Source organism: Harpegnathos saltator, unplaced genomic scaffold, assembly GCF_003227715.2.
Source record: "Harpegnathos saltator strain DR-91 unplaced genomic scaffold, Hsal_v8.6 scaffold83, whole genome shotgun sequence".
In the NCBI taxonomy this organism is placed as follows: Eukaryota; Metazoa; Arthropoda; class Insecta; order Hymenoptera; family Formicidae; genus Harpegnathos; species Harpegnathos saltator.
This window is the reverse complement of record NW_020230682.1, coordinates 679,962-701,920: the sequence shown is the minus strand read 5'-3', so window position 1 is coordinate 701,920 and position 21,959 is coordinate 679,962. Positions and strand designations below refer to the sequence as shown.

At 45.0% G+C, this 21,959-nt stretch overlaps 2 protein-coding genes across 3 annotated transcripts in view; one reads left to right on the top strand and one right to left on the bottom strand.

Annotated features, from left to right (window-relative positions):
- Positions 1–6,106, bottom strand: part of LOC105184158 (NACHT and WD repeat domain-containing protein 2) — a 16,344-nt gene extending 10,238 nt beyond the window's left edge. The window contains exons 1-11 of the mRNA XM_019841880.2: positions 5,590–6,106; positions 5,369–5,457; positions 4,441–4,557; positions 3,877–4,080; positions 3,582–3,726; positions 3,284–3,509; positions 3,008–3,206; positions 2,527–2,769; positions 1,140–1,337; positions 858–997; positions 96–698 (exon numbers count right to left, since the gene is read on the bottom strand). Of these exons, the coding sequence (XP_019697439.1) occupies positions 96–698; positions 858–997; positions 1,140–1,337; positions 2,527–2,769; positions 3,008–3,206; positions 3,284–3,509; positions 3,582–3,726; positions 3,877–4,080; positions 4,441–4,557; positions 5,369–5,457; positions 5,590–5,692 (2,267 nt within the window). The 5' untranslated portion in view covers positions 5,693–6,106. The remainder of the gene's footprint in view (positions 1–95; positions 699–857; positions 998–1,139; positions 1,338–2,526; positions 2,770–3,007; positions 3,207–3,283; positions 3,510–3,581; positions 3,727–3,876; positions 4,081–4,440; positions 4,558–5,368; positions 5,458–5,589) is intronic.
- The window catches only part of Nipped-A (Transcription-associated protein Nipped-A), a 27,376-nt gene extending 5,417 nt beyond the window's left edge, over positions 1–21,959 (top strand). The window contains exons 2-12 of one of the 2 annotated variants that reach the window (XM_019841879.2): positions 6,379–6,554; positions 6,668–6,967; positions 7,124–7,318; positions 7,416–15,221; positions 15,510–16,874; positions 17,418–17,592; positions 17,918–18,143; positions 18,233–18,326; positions 18,851–19,399; positions 19,960–20,173; positions 20,494–20,834. In XM_019841879.2, the coding sequence (XP_019697438.1) occupies positions 6,432–6,554; positions 6,668–6,967; positions 7,124–7,318; positions 7,416–15,221; positions 15,510–16,874; positions 17,418–17,592; positions 17,918–18,143; positions 18,233–18,326; positions 18,851–19,399; positions 19,960–20,173; positions 20,494–20,834 (11,388 nt within the window). In that variant the 5' untranslated portion in view covers positions 6,379–6,431. Of the gene's footprint in view, positions 1–6,378; positions 6,555–6,667; positions 6,968–7,123; positions 7,319–7,415; positions 15,222–15,509; positions 16,875–17,417; positions 17,593–17,917; positions 18,144–18,232; positions 18,327–18,850; positions 19,400–19,959; positions 20,174–20,493 lie in introns of those variants that run through there. The other variant, XM_025307077.1, reaches the window with a different exon arrangement.

Genomic DNA, 21,959 nt, shown 5'->3' with positions numbered 1-21,959 from the left:
GGTCAAGGTGAATCTGGTAAAAAGTCTACCACAAAAGTCTGATGACGTCTTCATCTTCAACTTTGCCAAAGTTACCTTTAATTTTTTCTTATTACCGATGTCTCTGTATCTCGGTGTATTTGAAGGGCTTCGGTTTGCCGCCACCCCAAATTCCCAGGTAGTAGTCCGCGATCATGGAGTGAAAATACATGGCCATGTTCATGTTCTTGAAGTACCGCTCCTTGGCAGTGTCTCTGAATTGCCTGTGGTACCAGTTTAGCACGCTTACACCGTCCGCCTCCCTCTCGCTGAGATAATTAGGCAGGTCGTTCCTTATTCTCGTCCAGAGCAAAGGAGGGATACGCCTCACTGGCGGTAAATGATACTGATAGACATCGTCCAGGACCTTGTCGTCCAAGGAGATCAAGTCCTCGAGCTCGGACTCGGACAGGCCCGACTTGGCGGCTGTGATGTAAGCTAACGCGTGGAAGACCAGGATCTTGCCGTGCTGCTTCTCGATCCTTTCAAACAGCATCATTATGCTGTCCATCACTGTGCTGGCCAAATGCGTGTCCGCCGGTTTCGTGTAGCTCCGCCACCTGCAGATCTCCGCGAACACGAGTTTCACGAAGATCGGCAGCGAGCATTTCGAGATCGCGTTCGCCACCAGACGCCATTGGTAGTTATTTAGGTCCCTCTTGGCTGTCTTCATCCACATTCTGTAAAAATTATTATTTAAGCGATATTCGAGGAAACAAAAAGAATGAGCAAGTTTCAACAATAACAATCATTCACTTCAGTAGCATTTGATAACACAATCGTTTAAACCGATCAACTGATCATTTGAGAAGTTGGAATGTTGCCCTGTTCGCGCTCACCTTATCACATCCATAGCTAGGTCTTCGCCTAAAGCAGTCACTTCGATGAAGCTCTCTTCGGTGTCTATCATCCTGCGCAGCAGCTGGTAATCCTTCGAAATCACGGGATTCGATTCTTCTGCTGCGCACGATAAAATCATCTGAAAGGTGCAATCCAATGATTATTCTCCAGTAGGAATTCCGCGAGCAAGGAAACCTATTCTACACGATTGAACCTTAAACGGCAAGGACTTGACATTGCCAGGTCCGATTAATTCCATCACTAAGCGTATTCGCGTCTACCTTGCAGTTCGCTGGGAGCCTCGTGGGCAGCCACGACAGCTTGTTGCCCTGTACACCTGTCAGCTGATCGACGCTGTCTAAGAATAGTAGAATGGGCTGTTCGGTGTTAGCTAGAGTCAGTAAGTATTTGAAATAAGCTGTGAGCGGCACCAGGTCGTCGGGGATTTCTTCAAACGATAATCCATAATTGTAAGAGATCTGAGAACACACACGGAGAGACTCAGTTTCCTGTTTCAGTAAACATTTAGAGAAGCTTACATCTCATTGATTCTTTTGAAATCTATTTATAGCATGTCTGACACGACTTGTACATCCGCTCATGTGCAGGTAGAATTCGTCAAACTGGACAAGAGTCCTGTTTCCTTTGCATTTGGGTTTAGGTTCACTTAACCCTTTCACTGTTAGTGGGAAGTATACTTCCTACCTTTTTTTGATTCAATTTTGCGTTGTAAATCATATAATTTTGAAGAACTAATCGGGGATTTGAGTTTTCCAGATAACTGAATAGTTATTCAACATACTCCGATAGGTTTTTATACCCAATTATTTATTTGTGATTATTTATAACAAATCAAAGTTGAAAAAAATGCTTTTTTTTAGGGAAAAATCGATTCCTCGGGAAGTATTGAATACAAAGGTCTGAAATTTTTACTAAATATTTTTCTGATGTACAAAAACATATATTTTTTTGCAGGTTAGATTTTTTTTTATAAACAAATATTTCTACAAAAACAGCCGACATTTGATTTTTTTGCACTTTTTAGCTCTATTTTCCTAGTTTTTTCATTCTGTATCTCCATGTTATCCATACTATCAATATTATTTTATTCAAAAATGAATGTTTAATCTCTAGTAAGCATAAATATGCAGTATTGAACATTTTCCCACATACATTTTTTCCAGCTCGATCGAGTTCCATCGTCTAGAATCATATGTTCTTATTACGACCTGGTCATTATTTAATAATAATTGGAATTTTCATTAATTTTGTACATTTTGATCGCCATATTGAGTCCGCCATTTTGAATTTTGCAAATCTGACTTTAGATTCGTAATCAGCGACCCAAAAAACGTAAGACTACCAAATATTAATAATTTTCTCAAGGGAAGTTAATTCAGCAGTGAAAGGGTTAAATTCAAACCTTATATGTAGAGAGCTTTGCTAATCTTTACAGATTCTCCATTTTCAGCACATAGTAGGCGAAAGATTCTAGCAACAATAAGATCGTGCGTTTTTTCCCACTTGGTTCTCGCTGTAAATCACTCTCGATTGTCTTCCCTATAATATATTAGTTAAAAGAAACTTTGTTGAGGTGTGACACTTCTACATGTTCTTACCTTTCTTCTCAGGAGCAAGGAGTGCAAGTAGGGTGCTGAAATTGTTTACCTGTTGACAGATCGAAATCAAAGTAGGGGTGAGCGCACTGCTGTCGGGGGTAGTACCGAGGAATCGAATTATGCTAATCGGTTTCTTGTCCTTGAGCCAGCTGCTGCTGGTCAAACCTGCGCTCTTCGCTAACAAAGAGGTCTTGCCGCAACCACCTTCCCCGTACAACACCAACGGCTTGTCGCTGTCATCGAGCATGTAGTTTTTTATCTTCTCCAAGGTGTCTTCGCGTCCATAAAAGACCTACACAATACACATCATAAACGTGCAGAATGGTACACAGGAAATGGGGATTAAAATAGTGACTTTATTATGAACAATTACTGGGATAAAGAACCATCAATTTCAGAAAGAGGAAATTATACAACAGCAACCTTCCCATAAGCACCAACTAACGATCATATTAATGATAACATTGATGTAATATTGCTGTTTACTGGCTCCACTTATGAAGCGGAACTAAACAGAACGACAATCTCACCTTCACGGAATTATTGCAAGCGTGAAGGTGCTGCAGGATCTCGGTTATTATCTGCCCCTGCGCGGAGCTGTCTTCCTTCCTCATGGCACGGTCCACGAGCTTCACTATGTTTCTGTAAAAGTGGGTTATAAAGTGCTGCAGGTACTCGCTGTGGGTTTCAGGATCCAAGCCCTCTCTTCCAATCCATTCCACGGTGTACCTGCACAGTGTTTCCTATGTAGTCGAGTAGTTTAACGCAAAGCTGTTCATCTCGTGCAAGATCATTGAGGAGAATACCTCTGCAAATTTGTACTCTCGATTTTATTCGGCAGTCTCTCGTCCCTGAGGTCTGCCAATAACTTTGAGGCTTCGTTGTCCAAGCTTCTGTTAGCTATGTCCAGGAACAAGCTGGCCTTCCTCAGGTTCTGCAGATTAATGTTGTTTATGTATCGTACATACGCCAGACAGTGGTTCTTGGTGTTCTTCACGTTCAGCACGCCATTGATCACCTCCCTTTCGGTCACTATTTGGAGATTGGCGATTGTTAGAATTCCACGGGGTGACACAGGATGGCATCGGCATTTCTTCTACGTACCAGACATGAAGTAATTATGCATGGTATCCTTGTCGAACTTGCCGGAATTGAACAAGGACTGCGCTCCCTTTCTGAACAGTTTCTGCATCTTCAACATGGTATCCCACCAAATCGCTTGATCCTCTTGCTGCAGCTTGGGTATTCTCTTAAGAAAATACAAACAGAGGCATAAGCGTGTGCATGCAAGAGGACAATAAGTTATCAAAGATCAAGCGCGACTGACGTTGCGTTCGACAAAAAATAAGGCTGTCAGACGTGCGTTGAAGTGAACAAGATGACGGGAGACGATGATTACTTTGTTGTTGAAATTCTTAAGGATAGATGAGATCGGCTGCAATATACTGGTGGGCGGCACAGCGTTGCTATCCTTCTTATACCACTTATCCAGCAGACTAACGTCCATCCCTTGGCCATCCAATTCGGTCCTCAGCATTTCCAGTTCGGAACTCAGGACGTAAGTCGGTATGGGACGGTAGCCGTACTTTTGCCCAAGGAATACCTGCGCGAACGTGTGCTTGTGATGTCTTTTGCCCGCAAAACGATGCAATAAACAAGTGCCCTTGTCATTGTCCTGGGACAATTTCCTCCAGGGACGTTATCGCTTTGATGCAAAGTGACTATAACAAAGTTACTAGTGTGTATACAACTTTATTGTAATTCAACTCAACTATAACATGTACAAACTTATATGCAAAGTAACTATAATAAATGGTGTAAAAGCACAGCCGAAAAGAAAGGGATGAGAAGATGAGAATTTACAAAGATTGACATGAGAAACGAAGAAAGAGAAGCAAGTGTATACGCTGAATCGCGAGACCAATTAAGGGCTGGAGAGGCAGTTTGTTATTTGTGTGCTCACGACAAAATTCGGCCCCATGGACAGCCTCTGACAGTTTTCTATTTCCCTCATGCACAGCTCCGTAGTCATGTGATCGTCGGTAGCTTCGTCACGCACTCCCCATCTCATATCGACCACCTGCGAAAAGGAACTTGACATTACTTCACGCGTAAGGGAAATTTCTACATTGATTTCTTCTGATATCTTCTGCTGTGTGTGTCGTTAGTCCCTGCTAATAATTATGCAGTGCTTTAATTGAATCCTCCAAGTTTCGTTTCAGCCAGCCAATCTTCAGCTGGTGATCGATGGGATCTGCCTCTCATTGAATCCTCAGGTTGCATGAATAGAGGAAGAAAGCTAGTCTCCAAGGAACGAATATTTTAGAAATCAGAAATCGCACAAGCTAGTCTCAGTAAGATATTGGCCAGAAGGAAATACAACGTCGCTTTAGCTTCGATGTAGGACGGGCCGGATGGCGATCGTGTAATTTTCCTTCAGAAAATGGAAACTTAAAAAGTTCCATATTTCCAAAGTGAAACACGACCGCTAAAGCTGTCGAGCTGTCGTGAAACTTTTCATTCTTCACGTTCCTGTTTTTAGGGAAAGATTACAAGGTCGCTATCCTGCAACAAAGTACTGCACCGATTGAAACGTGACGTTAGATCGCTTAAGAGCTAACACGCCAACAGCGATAGAAGATAGCTGCTGCTTATTACACCACAAATGAAGGCGCTAATTAACGAACAATCAAGACCATATTGGACTCGAGCGCCGTCTGAATTCTTAGCAGCCCTCACTCGCCGTTATCAAGAATTAACTTAGATATTATCGGTACCTGGCACCGTGAGAATCAATTTCTTTTCATCGTATATCACACTCTTCGCTATGTAGAGATTAACCCGCTCGCTGAGCAGCGCCAAATCGTTATCTTTATCACGCAGAGTCTTACCTGAAACTCTAGACCATGTTTCTCCCTGCAATAGTCCTTCAGTTTGGGATAACACTGGGCCATCAGAGTGTTTCTCTCCATCGTTGTATCTGAAATGTAGCTGCTGTTGTATCTTATACTGCAACTTGCCAATCGCTTGTGGTAGGTTTTATCCCTCTCTCTTTAGCACACCGCACACTATATCTTCTGTGCCATTCTACCATCTTATAAAAGAGACTCACCGGTGAAAGTCGAGCTTGTGAAAATCCGCACGATTTTCGAGCTGACCGGCGGTAGGGACCTGAGTGACCCCGAAAAGATCGAGTCGATCGTCGTTTCGTCCATTGTCTTATTATTTTCACGCACCTGGCGAGCACCTTGTTAGGAAGAAAATGCCTCGCATTAGTCGCGTTCACATCTCGCCGCTCGCGACAACGCCAGTAAACTGAGGCCAGCACCGGGCGGTTACCATGACTTATACATCTACAATAAAGTTTGAGCTATACAGGGTCCGCAGTTTCTCCTTTAGATGTTCCACATTGTAAGATTCTTGTGTCACTTGGTCGTCATTCGCAGGATCACCATCGCATCATTCTGCGTTTTACACGCGGAAGATCTGCTCGGGATGCAATTATACGCGATATTATGCAAATGAAGAAGATTTCAGCGTGCCGAAGCGTGGTTGCCAAGGCTTGTTTACGCGGCACACAGGAAGAGCCATTGATTTCAAGGCGCCTATAGATGTCTCCCGACATCTGTGTCAGATATAAATATAAATAAATCTACATGCGTGTATTATTTTAGACACCGTTTGTGTACGATTGTGCCCATCGGTGAATAGTTTATTGATTTTTATTTAATGCGAGACGTCTCGTGTCACATGCACAGTTTCATGTTATGCACAGTTTCTGTTTCAAGAAATATCTAAAGACTGACAGAGCACAGAGAAAAAGGAAGACACTTGCCGTGTGACAACTAATGCTTCTTCATGGTCTAAGTTCATAATCTCGCACGTGTGGTTTTCTGCACAGGTTTTCAATGAATCACTCGTAATACTTGGCAAGGATCTATCATAACAATCAAAATGGCGCCCGACCCACTGATGCAGATGAATACGTATCGGTCGTACGTGACTATGCTGGCCGATCCAGTGTCAAAAGATGAACTGAAGCTGAAAGCGGCTCAGGAACTGTCGGAGAACTTCGAGGTACGAGGACAAACCATGCTGCCAAGATTGCACAGAAGGCAGCAAGTTTCCAAGCAACTCGCCGGGGGTTGGGAGAGCGATGCATTAAAAGAAAATTAATTTTTATTCAACAGATTATTATGTGTTCGACGCAATACCCGGCATTTCTCGATCACATGATGAAGATCTTCTTGAAGATACTGCAAGAGGGAGAGCCGCATTTCATATCGGAGTACAACATCCAGCAAGTGAGAAAGCTGATTCTGGAGATGATACACCGATTACCCAGCAACGAGTACCTGCGTCCATACGTTAGACAAATCTTGACTCTGATATCTAAATTGCTCGAAACGGATAACGAAGAGAACGTCTTGGTGTGTCTGCGCATCATTATCGAGCTTCACAAGCAATATAAGCCGACATTTAATCCAGAGGTAGGTGATTCAGAGATATGTGATCTGGAGGTAGATCTCTTATTTTACTCATCTGAGTAAAAATTATTGCGTGCAGCACACGCGATAATAAAATCGATGAGGTGCAATTGTGTGGCGTACAATAAAATTACGATGACACGCGTATTTGTCTCATAGATACAATATTTCCTGCAATTCGTCAAGTCGGTGTACAGCGAGTTACCAAAGAATCTGCCAAAAATATTCGAGCCGCGGCCTCCGCTTCGCGTGAAGGATCTGTCGGAGATTAACATAGAAGCTCTTCTGAAGGAAACGTTCACAATTACGGCGATACAAAGCGAGAAGAAGGCAGCTGACGGCACTGTATTGACAGTAGGTATCTCTTGTGTATTGAACGATGAATGAGTTGTGCAAGAGTTGCGTGCGCGTGAAGACCAAAGTGAATTAACACGTATCTCGTCACTTTCAGTACAACTTAATCCCAAAGGCGGTGATGTCGCTCAAAGTACTTCAGGAATTGCCGATAATTGTGGTGTTGATGAATCAATTGTACAAGCAGAACGTACATCAAGACGTGTCGGATTTCATTCCGATCGTCATAACGACTATATCGTTGCAACCGAGTCCTCAACATCGCGCGTCCCCTGGATTCAACAAAGAAGTCTTTGTTGACTTCATGGGCGCTCAAATAAAAACTCTTTCATTTCTGGCGTACGTGATAAGAGTATATCAGGAAGTGATAACGCAGCACAGTCAGATGCTGGTGAAAGGCATTCTCGGTTTATTTACGCTATGTCCCATGGAAGTCGCTCATTTGCGGAAAGAATTAGTCATCGCATCGAGACACATTCTCGCCACGGACCTGCGTAATCAATTTATTCCACACATGGAATATTTCTTCAACGAGAATATCTTCATCGGACATGGTTGGACAACTCAAGAGGCCCTTCGGCCGTTGGCGTATTCGACGCTCGCGGATCTAGTTCATCATGTTAGACTGTTGTTACCTTTAAGCGATGTCTCCCATGCGGTTCATCTGTATAGTAAAAATTTATTGGACCCTAGCCTACCGACTACAGTGCAAATGGTTTCTTGTAAATTGCTGATGAACCTGGTGGACACAGTACGACAAAGGTCTGATGCGGAAAACAGCACACAGGGGCGGGAATTGCTGATGCGCATACTTCTGGTCTTCGTTTTGAAGTTCAAAGTTCTCTCTAAGATCTACATCCCGATCCTGCGGAACAAAACGAAGCAGCTGCGAGCCAACGCAACGGCAGACGCATCTGCAACGGAGGACACTCTTAAGAACATCGTCGAGCTGACCGAAGAAAAGGAACTCGGAAAGTCAAAGTTTGGTTTTCCAAATTGGCAAGTTATGAGTTATAATGTTGCCGACTATCGTAACCTAGTGAAAAGTTTGGTACACGGAGCCAAGGCTATCACAGCAAACTGCGTGAATAGTAGAACGGGAGGAGAGGCAACACAATCGAATCAGTTACAGCCGAAAGAAACTCTTATCTACATTCAGCTTGTCAAGTGGGCGTTACCTGCCTTGGACATTTATACCATCGGCTCCACAGTCGTTGGCACTCCTGTGCAACCAGGTAGACCGGCGCAAGCTCAAACTATTAGGACACGGGAGGAGAAAGAAGTGTTGGAATTATTCGGCAACATATTCACACAGATGAATCCTCATACCTTTCAAGAGATATTTTCCCTCTCTGTGGACTACATGGTTGAGAGGATCTTCAAGAACAGCGCGTTACAGATAATCGGTAGTGCATTTCTTTCGAGTCCGACCATATCGTCCAGGTTTGCCACGATATTGGTGCAATATTTATTAGAAAGGATGAACGATATGGGATCGAACGTTGAACGAAGTAATCTGTACCTACGATTATTCAAATTAGTGTTCGGCAGTGTGTCCCTTTTCCCAGCTGAAAATGAGCACATGCTTCGACCCCACTTGAATCAAGTGGTCAATCGTGCCATGGAGCTCGCTATGTCAGCGAAAGAACCTTACAATTATTTCCTCCTTCTGAGAGCGCTGTTTCGATCCATCGGGGGTGGGTCGCACGACTTGCTCTACCAAGAATTTTTGCCTCTACTGCCGAATATGCTAGAGGGACTGAACAGATTGCAGTCCGGCTTACATCGACAACACATGAAGGATCTATTCGTCGAACTTTGTTTAACGGTGCCGGTCAGATTGAGTTCCCTGCTGCCTTACTTACCGATGCTTATGGATCCGTTAGTATCTGCTCTCAACGGGAGTTACTGCCTTGTTAGTCAAGGCCTGCGTACTTTAGAATTATGTGTCGATAATTTGCAACCTGATTTCTTATACGAACACATCCAGCCAGTCCGTGCAGACTTAATGCAAGCTCTCTGGAGGATCTTACATAACTCCACGGACCAAGCGCACGTCGCATTCCGTGTTCTGGGGAAGTTTGGCGGTGGCAACCGCAAGATGATGATAGAGCCTCAAAAGTTACAGTACAACGACCGCGAGACCAGTTCTCCCACGGTAGTGATTTATCTTCAAGGACCCAAGAAGCCGTTCGACTTCTCCATGGAGAAGGTAATCGAGACGGCGTATATTGCCTTAAAGTCCAGTACTACAGACTTATATTACCGCAAACAATGCTGCGAGGTTGTCAACTGCTACCTGGCGGCGACCCTGAGACTCGACGATGTCGGCAACATACTACACAAGCTGTTCACGCACCCGAGCTTCCAAGAGGGCGAGATTAGTTTCTGCCACGCGTCCAGTCAGTACAAATGCCCCGACACCGTGGCGCGCGACGTCCAACAAACCGCGGTGACGAGTCTCTTCATCGCCGCGGAGACCAAGGAGCTCAGACCCCTGGTAATCGGCATGGTGATCTCCATCGTCAGGCACTATACGATGATCGCCATCGCCCAACAGGCTGGTCTGTTCTCGTGGACGGAACGCGACATTCGCATGCAAGGTCAGGATCCGCTGGTGCTGGTCGACGCGCTCGCCTCCATCATGTCGCACGAGGAGAAAGACCTGCACAGAATGGCGTACCTGGTACTTATGTTAATATTAGACACGGCGACGAAAATCCTTGGCTCGAAGGAACGAGCCTGCCGGCTGCCCATCATAGAATATGCTGCGGACAGGATGTGCATGTTGTGCTACGAGCGCGCCTGGTACACGAAACTTGGCGGTTGCATCGGCATCAAGTTCCTCACCGAACGGATGGCCATCAAGTGGGTGCTCGACCACCAGTTCATGTTCCTCAGGGCCCTCATCTTCGTGATGATGGACCTGACCGATGAAGTATCGAACGGCGCCATCGACATGGCGAAGACCAGTCTGGACAGGATGATAAGGATCTGTGTAGACCCCAGCATTCAAGAGGGCAATGCGGAGCTGTTGGACGCTCGCAACAAGGGTGTCCATGACGTCACTCGCGAATTGGTGAGACAGGTGACGTCACCGCATACTATCGTGCGAGAGCAAGCCATGGCGTCCTTGCGCCAACTTGCCGAGATCCAAAACAAGACCGTAACGGAAGTGATGGAGCCTCACAAGGAGGTTTTGGCTGACATGATCCCACCTAGGAAACATTTATTAAGACATCAGCCAGCGAACGCACAAATTGGCTTGATGGACGGGACGACATTCTGCACCGCCTTGAATCCACGTCTCTTCACTATCGATCTGAAAGTGGCAGAGCACAAAGTGTTCTTTCAAGAACTATTGGGCCTCTGTGAGGCCGAGGAGACGCAGTTGGCGAAGCTGAGCTGTTACAAGTCCGTGACGAATCTGATGCCTCTGAGGAAATCGGCGCTGCGTGCACTTGCAGCCACTCACTACATCTCCGAGTGTCGCGAGAAGATCTTTGCAGTTCTGTACAAAGCATTGGAGAAGTCAAACGGCGAACTGCAAGAAGCCGCCTTCGAATGTATGCGAACGTTCATCTCTGGTTTTCAAGTCGATATGGAGCTGGTGCACACAACAATGCGGCCGATGTTACTCACCTTGGGAGATCACAGGAATCTTAGTCTAAATTGCGTCAAGAGGCTGTCCTACTTGACGCAGCTCTTTCCAAGCACCTTTAGCATCACCCTCTGTGAACAGTTACTACAACATCTGAAGAAACTCCTGGAGAACCTCATTCAGTCTCAGAAAGGTATACTGAAGACCGGTGAAAACGAACAAAAGATTACCACCATCATCGGGATATTTCACGAGATCCCAGCGGCTACTCCAAAATTCATCGACCTGCTGTGCCGATTGGTCCTGCATACGGAGAAGACTTTATTGGTGGAGGTATCTAGTCCCTTCAGAGTGCCTCTGATGAAGTTCCTCTTACGTTATCCAGCTGATACCCTCAACCTGTTTCTGCACGACAATAACATCAAGGACCAACAATGGAGCCGGTACCTGGAGTATCTCATAAAGCACAAGGATGGTAAACCGATCAGAGACATTTTACACAACAGTACAGGCAGACTCGTCGCAATGTTGCTTGCACATTCGCAAACCAACTCGAACTTGACTCACATGGAGAAAAGCGAACTGCAGTACCGTGCGATTAAAATAATCGCCTTGCTCATCCGGTTCGACGAGCAGTGGCTTTCCACGCAGACTCAGCTAGTAGGCGCTTTGAAGCGGATCTGGTGCAACGACGATTATCAGGCGCTGCACAAGAAGGTCGAGAACGTGGAGTATTACCATTGGAAAGAGCCGAAGCTGATCGTCAAGATCCTGCTGCACTACTTCCGCCAGCAGCCCAACGACATTGACTTGCTGTTTCAATTGCTGCGAGCCACTTGCGACCGCTTCGTGCCAGACTTCCAGTTCTTGCGGGACTTCCTGGAGAACACAGTGGCGCAGGAGTATACCGTGGAGTGGAAGCGGAGCGCGTTCTTCCGCTTCGTCGAGCACTTCCCCACAAACAACTTGTCGCAGGAGCTCAAGGCCAACGTGCTGCAGCTCATCATCATCCCGTGCTTCGCGGTGAGCTTCGAGCGGGGCGAAGGCACGAAGTTAGTCGGCGGGGCTCCGATGCCTTACCAGGACAACCCGGAGAACGTGGTCTCAGTGTTCATCAGCAAGATCATCGACCCGGATAACCCGTTCGGCTCGGCCGATTGCGTGCGCATCTCCCTGCTGCAGTTCTCGTGCCTGCTCGTCGAGCAAGCGTCGCAGCACATCCATGATGTCACCAACAAGCGACAAGGCAATAAGTTGCGCCGACTGATGACGTTCGCATGGCCATGCTTGTTAGGAAAGAATTGTGTGGATCCTACCACAAGATACCATGGTCATCTGCTTCTCAGTCATATCATAGCGAAATTCGCTATACACAAACGCATAGTACTGCAAGTATTTCATAGCCTTCTGAAGGCACACGCTGTAGACGCCCGGAATGTCGTAAGACAGGCTCTGGAGATATTGACCCCGTCAATGCCAGTTCGCATGGAGGATGGTAATACGATGTTAACTCATTGGACGAAGAAGATCATAGTTGAGGAAGGACATTCCATGCAGCAGCTGTTTCACATCTTACAATTGGTTGTGCGGCATTACAGAGTATATTATCCAGTCAGACATCATCTGGTACAGCATATAGTAAATTCCATTCAGCGTTTAGGTTTTAGTCCGACTGCGACGATTGAGCACAGGAAACTCGCGGTCGAACTAGCAGAAGTGATCATCAAATGGGAATTATATAGAATCAAGGAAGAAGCTGAGGTCGCCGACGGCAATAGCGGTAACAGATCGAGTGCAAGCACGTTGAAGCGACAGGTGACATCCGACGATTCGACCAAGCGTCTAGCCAACCAGTCACCGTCTACCAGCATGTGCATGCCTCTCACGGCGTCCAAGACGGAGTCGATGAAAGCGATAGACCGAGTTCATTCGGACGCCATTTTGAACTTTTTGCTGCGTTTGGCGTGCCAAGTAAATGACGTCTCCTCAATTCATGGTAATCCCGGTGAACTGTTGTCGAAACGATGTGTGAATCTTTTAAAGATGGGATTAAAACCTGACATATGGACGGAACTGTGCGACTTGAAGTTAGTCTGGCTCGATAAGGTGCTGACAAGCGTGGACAGTGCGCAGCCGAATTACGGGAACATCAGCACTGCCCTGGACGTGCTAACATTCTTGTTAGGGGTAATGAAACGCGAGCAGATACTCGCGAGCTTCAAGCCGCTGCAACGTGGGATCAGCTCTTGTATAGCAAGCAGTAACACCAAAATAATACGTTTGGTACACGGCCTATTGTCTAGACTAATGACTCTTTTCCCAGCGGAGCCAACGTCGTCGAACGTTTGCTCCAAGCATGAAGAATTGGACACATTGTATACGGCGGTAGGTAGATTCATAGCCGACGGTCTCACGACATATGAGAAATCCACTGCCGCTACACCCAGTTCATTATTCGGCACACTGATGATGCTGAAGGCGGCCTGCACGAACAACCCAAACTACATCGACCGTATGATCACGCCTTTTATGAGAGTGCTACACCGCATGGCTAAGGAACATTTACACAGTTCCACCCAAGCTGAAACTAATCCGGTTGGGAGTGAACTGCTCATCCTGAGCATGGATCTCGTTAAGAACCGGGTGGTAGTGATGGGTGCTGAAATGCGAAAATCTTTCATTGGTACCATACTGGTTAGCCTTATCGAGAAGACGCAGGACATCAAGGTGATGAAGGCCATCACGAAGATGTTGGAGGAATGGATGAAAAGCAAGAGCACGATCGCGATGAATCAGACACCAACTCTGCGCGAGAAGACGATACTTTTGTGCAAGATGATGCAATACGTCGAGAAACGTTTCCCGGACGATCTGGAGCTGAACAGGCAATTCTTGGAGCTGGTCAACTACATCTACCGTGACGAGAGTCTGAAATCAAGCGATCTGAACAACAAGCTGGAGCAGGCTTTCTTATCGGGCTTGCGTTGCGTTCAGCCGCAGGTGAGGGCAAAATTTTTCGAGGTATTGGATGCGTCGATGGGAAAGAAGTTGCACGAGAGACTCGTGTACATCATCAGTATCCAGAATTGGGAGAATATAGGTCCGCATTATTGGATCAAGCAATGCATCGAACTGATCTTAGCGTCCGCGAACCCGAACGCGCACATACAGATGACCAATCAGGACCTGCTACTTCCCAGCATCACGTCCATTATCCACATGGGCATGGACAAAGACAACAAGGAGCACAAGAACTTCATGGCGTACTGCGCCGTGAAGGAGGAGCCCATAGACACCTCCGAACCGGTCAACGATGCGCCTGAGGCGGACCTGTCTGAGATGGATCTGTCCAACATGTCCATCTCGGAGTTTACCACCACCGTGGACGACATCATGGCGCAAAGCAGCCTAGCTGATATGATCAACAAACAGAAAAGTTTCATCGAACGCGCCAAGAAGATCAAGACTGAGCAGCTTCTCCTGGCGGTGGTCCAGCTATGTCACATGGACACGAATCTAGCGGAACGCGTCTGGCTGGACATATTCCCGCGCCTGTGGAGCATCCTCGACGAGCATCATCAGAGTCTGCTGACCGCAGAAGTGGTACCGTTCATCGCTAGCGGTGCGCACGTCATTCAGAAAGACTGCCACCCGAGCGCGCTCGGCACGTTCCTCGAGGCGTTGTCACATTGCAGTCCGTCGGTGGCCATTAAGCCATACGTGATGAAGTACCTGGGTAAATCACACAACGTGTGGCACCGAATGACACTCACCCTCGAGCAAATGGCTTTCGAACCCGACAACATTACCTACGTGAAGGGCAGAAACGAGCCCGCTCTATACCACGAACAACCTGTGCCCGCGGAAGAATTGCCTAACGAGACGATGGACGCCCTCGCGGACATGTACTCGTTGCTGCTGGAGGAGGACATGTGGTCCGGTATCTGGCAGAAGCACGCCTACTACAAGGAGACTTTGCACGCGATTGCGCTGCAGCAGCAAGGCTTCTTCGAGCAGGCCCAGGGAGCTTACGATGTGGTCATGACGAAATTCCAGCAGGATTGGGTGTCGACTCCGTCGCCTTACAAGATTCAAAAGGAAGTGGTGATGATTGCGAACCAATGGATACGCTGCGCGAAGGAGCTGAATCAATGGGACATGCTGCTGGAGTACAGCACCACGAAGGACTTTAGAGATCCTTTCGTGGCCCTGGAGAGTTCCTGGCGCATTTCTAATTGGGCCGTCATGAAGGAAGCACTCGCGCTTGTCGAACACAATTGTCCGAAAGAAATGACTTGGAAGGTATGACACGTGTGATATCCTTTTTTTTTTTCTATCTTGCCTCCTTTGGTTTTCTGTCTCGGATATTTTAAACTATTTTAGTATTATTTTTCCGTTACTATATTAGCCATCTTTTAACAAGTCTCAAACATTTTACTGCGAAGAAGTACCACATAAAAAGAATTGCTGCCTAAAGTCTTAGAGTTTCGCTAAAATCATGCAGAACTAGTCAAACATTTCGGGTTTTTTTACTCCCAGTGTTGAACGGCTTCGGAAAATGTTTGCTAAATGCAATTCTTTCGATCACAGGTAAATATGTACCGCGGATTCTTAGCCATATGCAACAGCGAGGAACAGCATTTGAATGCAGTGGAGCGCTACGTCGAAATCGCTTCTAGTTTGTGCATGAGAGAGTGGCGAAAACTTCCTCACGTCATCAGTCACATTCACCTGCCGTTGCTGCAGGCGGCGCAGCAAATAATGGAGCTGCAAGAGGCAGCTCAGATTCATCAAGGCTTGATGCTAGCCAGAGCCACGTCTCTCCATGATATGAAAGCCATTGTGAAGACGTGGCGTAATCGCTTGCCCGTGATCGCGGACGACCTCAGCCACTGGTCGGATATCTTCGCTTGGCGGCAGCAGCACTACAATTTCATCGCCAATCACTACGAGTCCCAACCAGACCCGCACCCGACGCCAACCCACTCCGTGCTCGGCGTTCACGCGTCCATGCAGTCGATCATACATTACGGCAAAATCGCTCGGAAGCAGAACCTGTACGGCGTGTGCTTGGACTCGCTGTCGAAGATCTACACGATCCCGAGCGTGCCCATGATCGATTGCTTCCAGAAAGTCCGCCAGCGCGTCAAGTGTTACATGCAGATGGCCACGATGGGCGGCCAGAATGAACTTCAGGAAGGACTGGACGTCATTGAGTGCACCGACATGCGTTACTTCTCGAAGGAGATGACCGCTGAGTTTTACGCGCTCAAGGGTCTGCTTTTGTCACAACTCGGCCGTTCCGACGACGCCAACAAAGCCTTCTCCACAGCGGTGCAGCTGCATGACACTCTGGTAAAGGCGTGGGCCTTGTGGGGCGATTACCTCGAGCAGATTTTCGCGCGTGACGCCCGCCAGATCTCCATCGGCATAGCGGCGATCACGTGTTTCTTGCACGCCGCCCGTCATCAGAACGAGACTAAGTCGAGAAAGTACATCGCTAAGGTCATCTGGTTGCTCACATACGACGACGACAAGTCGTCGTTGATGGAGACGTTGGACAAGTATTCGGTAGGCGTGCCGGCGATTCAATGGTTGCCATGGGTGCCACAGTTGCTCATGTATCTCGTGCGCAATGAGGGCAACAGCATACTGAACTTGCTGAGTCAGGTCGGCCGCATGTTCCCGCAAGCGGTGTACTTCTCTATACGGACTTTATACTTGACCTTGAAAATAGAACAGAGAGAGCGATACAACAGTGAGCTGACTGCAGGTAAGATTCAGGAGAGCAGTCAAGAAGACCGTGCCACTGGTAATGCGTCGCAGCAAGGAGCATCAGAAACCGGCCACACCGTACGAGCAACGGCACCAATGTGGAGGTGCTCCAAAATTATGCACTTGCAGAGAGATATTCACCCCACTGTGCTGAGTTCTCTCGAGGGTATCGTGGATCAAGTAAGTCCGGACGGGACTCTTTTTCCCGTGCTTATTTGTATGCCTGCAAGACTTGCAATACTTTCCATAAGAAATGTATAATAAGGCATTTAAAACTCAATTAAAATAGTAATTATTTTAATCGGTTGAATTTAAAGGGTTTTAAATTCAGTTAAATTCTGTTTTATACATCAAACTTTCTAGCTCAAGTTACGCTTTAATCAATTATATCTATATAAGTAAATTTAAAGATGAATTAGTAAAATTAGTGAATCAACGAAAAAATTAATTTAATTTCAAAGGATTTTAAATTTAATTCTATTTTATATATCAAACTTTCTAGTTCACAAGTTACACTTTAAATAATTAAATCCAAGTTGTTTCAACTTTATAACTTTGAATCTTACATTAAAAATTTTTAACTTGAAATTGAATTTTTTCTAAATCGTCTCAAATCAAATTAAATTTTATCTTAGATTGAGAGATGTATGTGAGCGTACCGTTGATGGTATTTCAAGATTTTGTCCTATAAAAATAATATAATTGGAATTTCGTGCTTCACAGATGGTATGGTTTCGCGAAACATGGTACGAAGAAGTGTTGAGACAGCTGACTCAAGGACTAGCTAAATGTTATGCATTAGCATTCGAGAACCGCGGTTCAGTGAGCGAGGCAACCATTACTCAACACACCTTGAACTTTGTCAAAAAATTAGTATCAACCTTCGGCATAGGAATTGGTAAAGTCACACATAATCTCTACTGATCCTCGGTACACCAATGATTTTCCTTTCCTTCTTTTTTTTCCCTTTTAAGAAAAAGTCTTCTCTATTCTTCCTGTCAGAAGACTTCTAAGAGAGGATAAGAATCATGAGATATGAATCTTTACAAATAATGCAAACTGCTCAACGAAGAGATTCAGTAGACAGTTTTAGTTATTAAAATTACAATTCAAGGATATTAAAGTTGGGAATAGACTTTGACGCTATATGACGAGGATCCACAATAGCGCGCAAATCGAATGGTGGAAGGATAATTTGAAAAATTATGTCTTATGATTTTCAGAGAATATATCGTCTTCCCAAAATACATCATTCTACTCGGCGGCTTCAGAATCCTTGGCGCGTAGAGCGCAGGATACTGTGCAAGATCCCGTTTTTCATAGGATGAAGGGACAATTCACAAGCGACTTCGACTTTACTGTGCCAGGAGCCAGATTACTTCACAATTTGATCAGCAAACTGAAGAAATGGATAAAAATTCTCGAAGAAAAAACCAAACAGCTACCTAGGTAATATTTGCTTCCTTACTTATTCTGCGACGATATGCGACGTTTTCAGAAACGTTATATGAACCAGAGATTCTCGCATTATTTCACAGGTCTTTCTTGATAGAGGAGAAGTGTCGTTTCTTGAGCAACTTTAGTCTCAAAACTGCCGAAGTAGAACTACCTGGTGAATTCCTCATACCTCGAGTAAGTGATACACTATTCGCAAAAGAATGTTAGAAAGAGTTACATTTAAAATAAAAACATATCGTAACGTTATATATGATATGAGTGAAAGAAAAGACATCTAAAACGGTAAATCAAGTGTACGAAGAAAACAGAACGCAAAATAAATTTAAACGTCCGTTCGTTAATTCGTTCAGCCACAATTTCTGTTTTAAATGTGTTAACTGTCGCAAGACGAAACGTTTGACTGCGAGCATTATTTATATATGACATTATTGCATCAAGTACCTGCGTTTAGCTTTTACTTACTTATTCATGTTTTAGTAAAATGTGTTGGGCACTTTTTATTTTATTTACATATATATTTTTATATCTATGTATCTTATGTGTATAGATCTTTTCAAATTTATTACCATTTTATTTATTTGTGTTTTTTTTAATAGTTTTTATCTATTTATCTGTTTCATCTGTCTCCTGCCTAATGAACAGCTATTGATCGAGGAAAGGCGTCTCCGTTTGCATTAATCTTTTGTGAAACTTTTCAGCACTCGCATTACTCCGTGAAGATAGCACGATTTATGCCGCGTGTTGAGGTGGTTCAACGGCACAACACGGCCGCCAGAAGGCTACGCATTCGCGGCCATAACGGACGTCTATACCCTTACTTGGTAGTCAACGATGCCAGCGTAGGAGATGCGAGGCGTGAGGAACGAGTGTTGCAGTTGCTGCGGATGCTGAACCACTATTTGGCCAAGCAGAAGGAGACCTCACGGAGGTTCTTACATTTCACGGTGCCGCGACTAGTCGCCGTCTCGCCGCAGATGAGGCTCGTGGAAGATAATCCAGCCGCGGTGTCACTTCTCGATGTATTCAAACAGGGTTGTGCCAAACTGGGCATGGAACACGACGCGCCGATCGCCAGGTACTACGAAAAACTGGCCGCGGTGCAAGCTCGTGGGATCCAAGCGAGTCATCAAGTGCTGCGAGACATTTTGAAAGAGGTGCAAAGCACGATGGTCTCGAAGACAATGCTAAAGGATTGGGCGAGGAAAACCTTCCCTGGCGCCACTGATTATTGGACGTTTAGGAAAATGGTGAGCTTTCCCTTTTGTTAACTTGCTGATTTTTGGAAATTTCAAAATCATCAAATTAACCAAATTCAGGGGGCTATTGGAACAATATATTCTTGAGACTAAATAGAGCAGAAAAGTCTAATACCACTTTTTCTTCTGACAAATAGTTAGCGAGATATCGTGAGTTAAATATTGAAAAAGTTATCAAGTTTTCCTTAAATATCTCAAAAATATTAGGTAAATAAAAAAATGTTTCAGACAAAAGTTCAAATTAATTGCTAGAAAAAGATGATGTAATAAAAAATTGGGGTATCCATTTAAGATTTTTATGTTGATTTAAGATTTTTATGTTGATCTTGACTGGACTTTTCAAGGTTATCCCAAGGTAAAATTTATAGCGTCAGTAAATAGATCCTTTGAAGCCCTACAACTTTTGTCTGAAATATTTTTCTCTAAAATGTCGCGTTAACGAAAAAATCGGGACCTGAGTGGTCTGAAATACCCGGGTATAGTTCGATTCGTTTGCTCCTTGTCCTGCGACTATTTCACGCAGCTTCATTTTGTTTGTTTTCTGTCCTCAGTTTACGCTACAACTGTCCTTGACTTGTTTCGCTGAGTACGTGCTTCATCTAACGAGGCTCAATCCTGACATGATGTACATGCACCAGGACTCTGGTCTCATCAATATCGCCTATTTCAAGTTCGATATCGACGACATTTCCGGGGAACTGGATGCAAACAGACCAGTACCTTTCCGCCTGACACCTAATATATATGAATTTATAACAACCACAGGTTGGTAGTCGACAAGAAACGAAGCAAAAAAGATTTCTCAGGCCCTCAGATCTATATAATTGCAGAAATATTAAATGAATCCTCAAGAGCTAATGTTAAGCTGTTCGTTTCGCAGATCAATCAGCAGTACCTAGCGTTGATTCTTACTGGCTCATTTTACATTCCTGTTTTATTGTACAAGCACTGAAAGCCCAGAAAACATTTTTTGTTATCCCATTTTTAACTACGCATTCCCAAACTCGATTGTAAGGCCAATAACTGCCAGGGTGGTTGACGAAATTCTTTCTTCCAGCCTTTCACACGAAGTTTATCGTTCACAGGAGTATCGGGCCCTTTAACCGCCAGTGCGATCGCTACGGCTCGCTGTTTGGTGCAACCGTCGTATCAGTTACACGCTATACTGCGCGCGATTCTGCGCGATGAGGTAATCGCAGAGCACAAAAGGCAGGAAGATACCGAGAGCACGTCGCAAACGCCGACTGACCTGAAGGGCGAGCTGCTGATCAAGATGGTGACTCATGCGGTCACCGCGATCATCTCGCGATTGAACTCACTGGCCAACTTCGATGGGATTGACAGTAAAGTCAGCACGTTGGTTGCCGCTGCCAACAGCCACGACAATCTCTGCAGAATGGACCCGTCGTGGCATCCGTGGTTGTAACATAGCAGAATAGAACATGGACTGACAATGCATGGCCTAATCGTATGTCTAACGAGCAGAACAGGAGAATTAGGCTGTCACGTCGTTCTTAATTCTCACTTTATTTGACAGCCTAATTTTGCTCGGAGCACTCGTTGGACATACTACCTTGCGTGCGATGTTCGCTTTTGGATAGCTAGGAGAACGTTGAACGATGGAAGAAGATAGAAAATAAGTTAGACGCAATGAATATTTATAGATTATACTTGCATATATAGGCTGTCTTGCAACTCGCGCCGTTCATTCTAATAATTTGTTGATAAGTGGACAATTCTTTTGTTCTTTAACTAAAAATATCGGAAAGATGACGGATAATCTCGAAACTATACCAGTGACTGAGAAAGGCTTCCCGCATACTTGATTTTTTCGTGGGACCAAATTGATTAAAGAAAATTGATTAAAAATGTATTTTTCAAATGATCTCAACTGAAATACGTTTTGACTCCTGTTTTCTCGTCACAAGGATCTGAACAAAATTCTTCGTGATACACTGAGCAAAAAAAGATATCACCGCTCTGTAAAGACCCTTGAAAAGAGTTTCCTCTCCGCTCCAATGATCAATAAAATTGACCGTAAATCTTACATATAGTATAATGTATAGTTACTGTGTTTTAATTAAGTATTAATAAGATCGCGTTAATTTTACGGCTATTGATCGAATATCGTCCGAGCGAAAAGGATACTCTCGGAATATGTTGCCATCTGCTCGGTCAATCGCCCCTCAACGGAGCAGTTAACTTGAAGATTGCTCGCGAGGAGGTGCTCTCATATGTTTCTAAGAGTTGCGAGACAATCTATATATCAATATACGTGTTACCTGAACATATGTAAAAAAAAAAGCGGCAAGTCGAACCTGTAAAGTGCGAATTTTATATATTGCAACGATTGACTCTTATTCTGTATATTTGTTACACTGCTCATCCCATTTCTCCACATACGACTATTGATACGACACTTCGCTGTAACATAAAGTTCAAGTTCTCTCAGTGTATCGTCGGTCATGTGTAGTCTGGAGCTTGAGCGACGACGATGTATGATCTCGCCTTAATATTTACGGTGCAGGAATACAATTTACAATCAACTGAA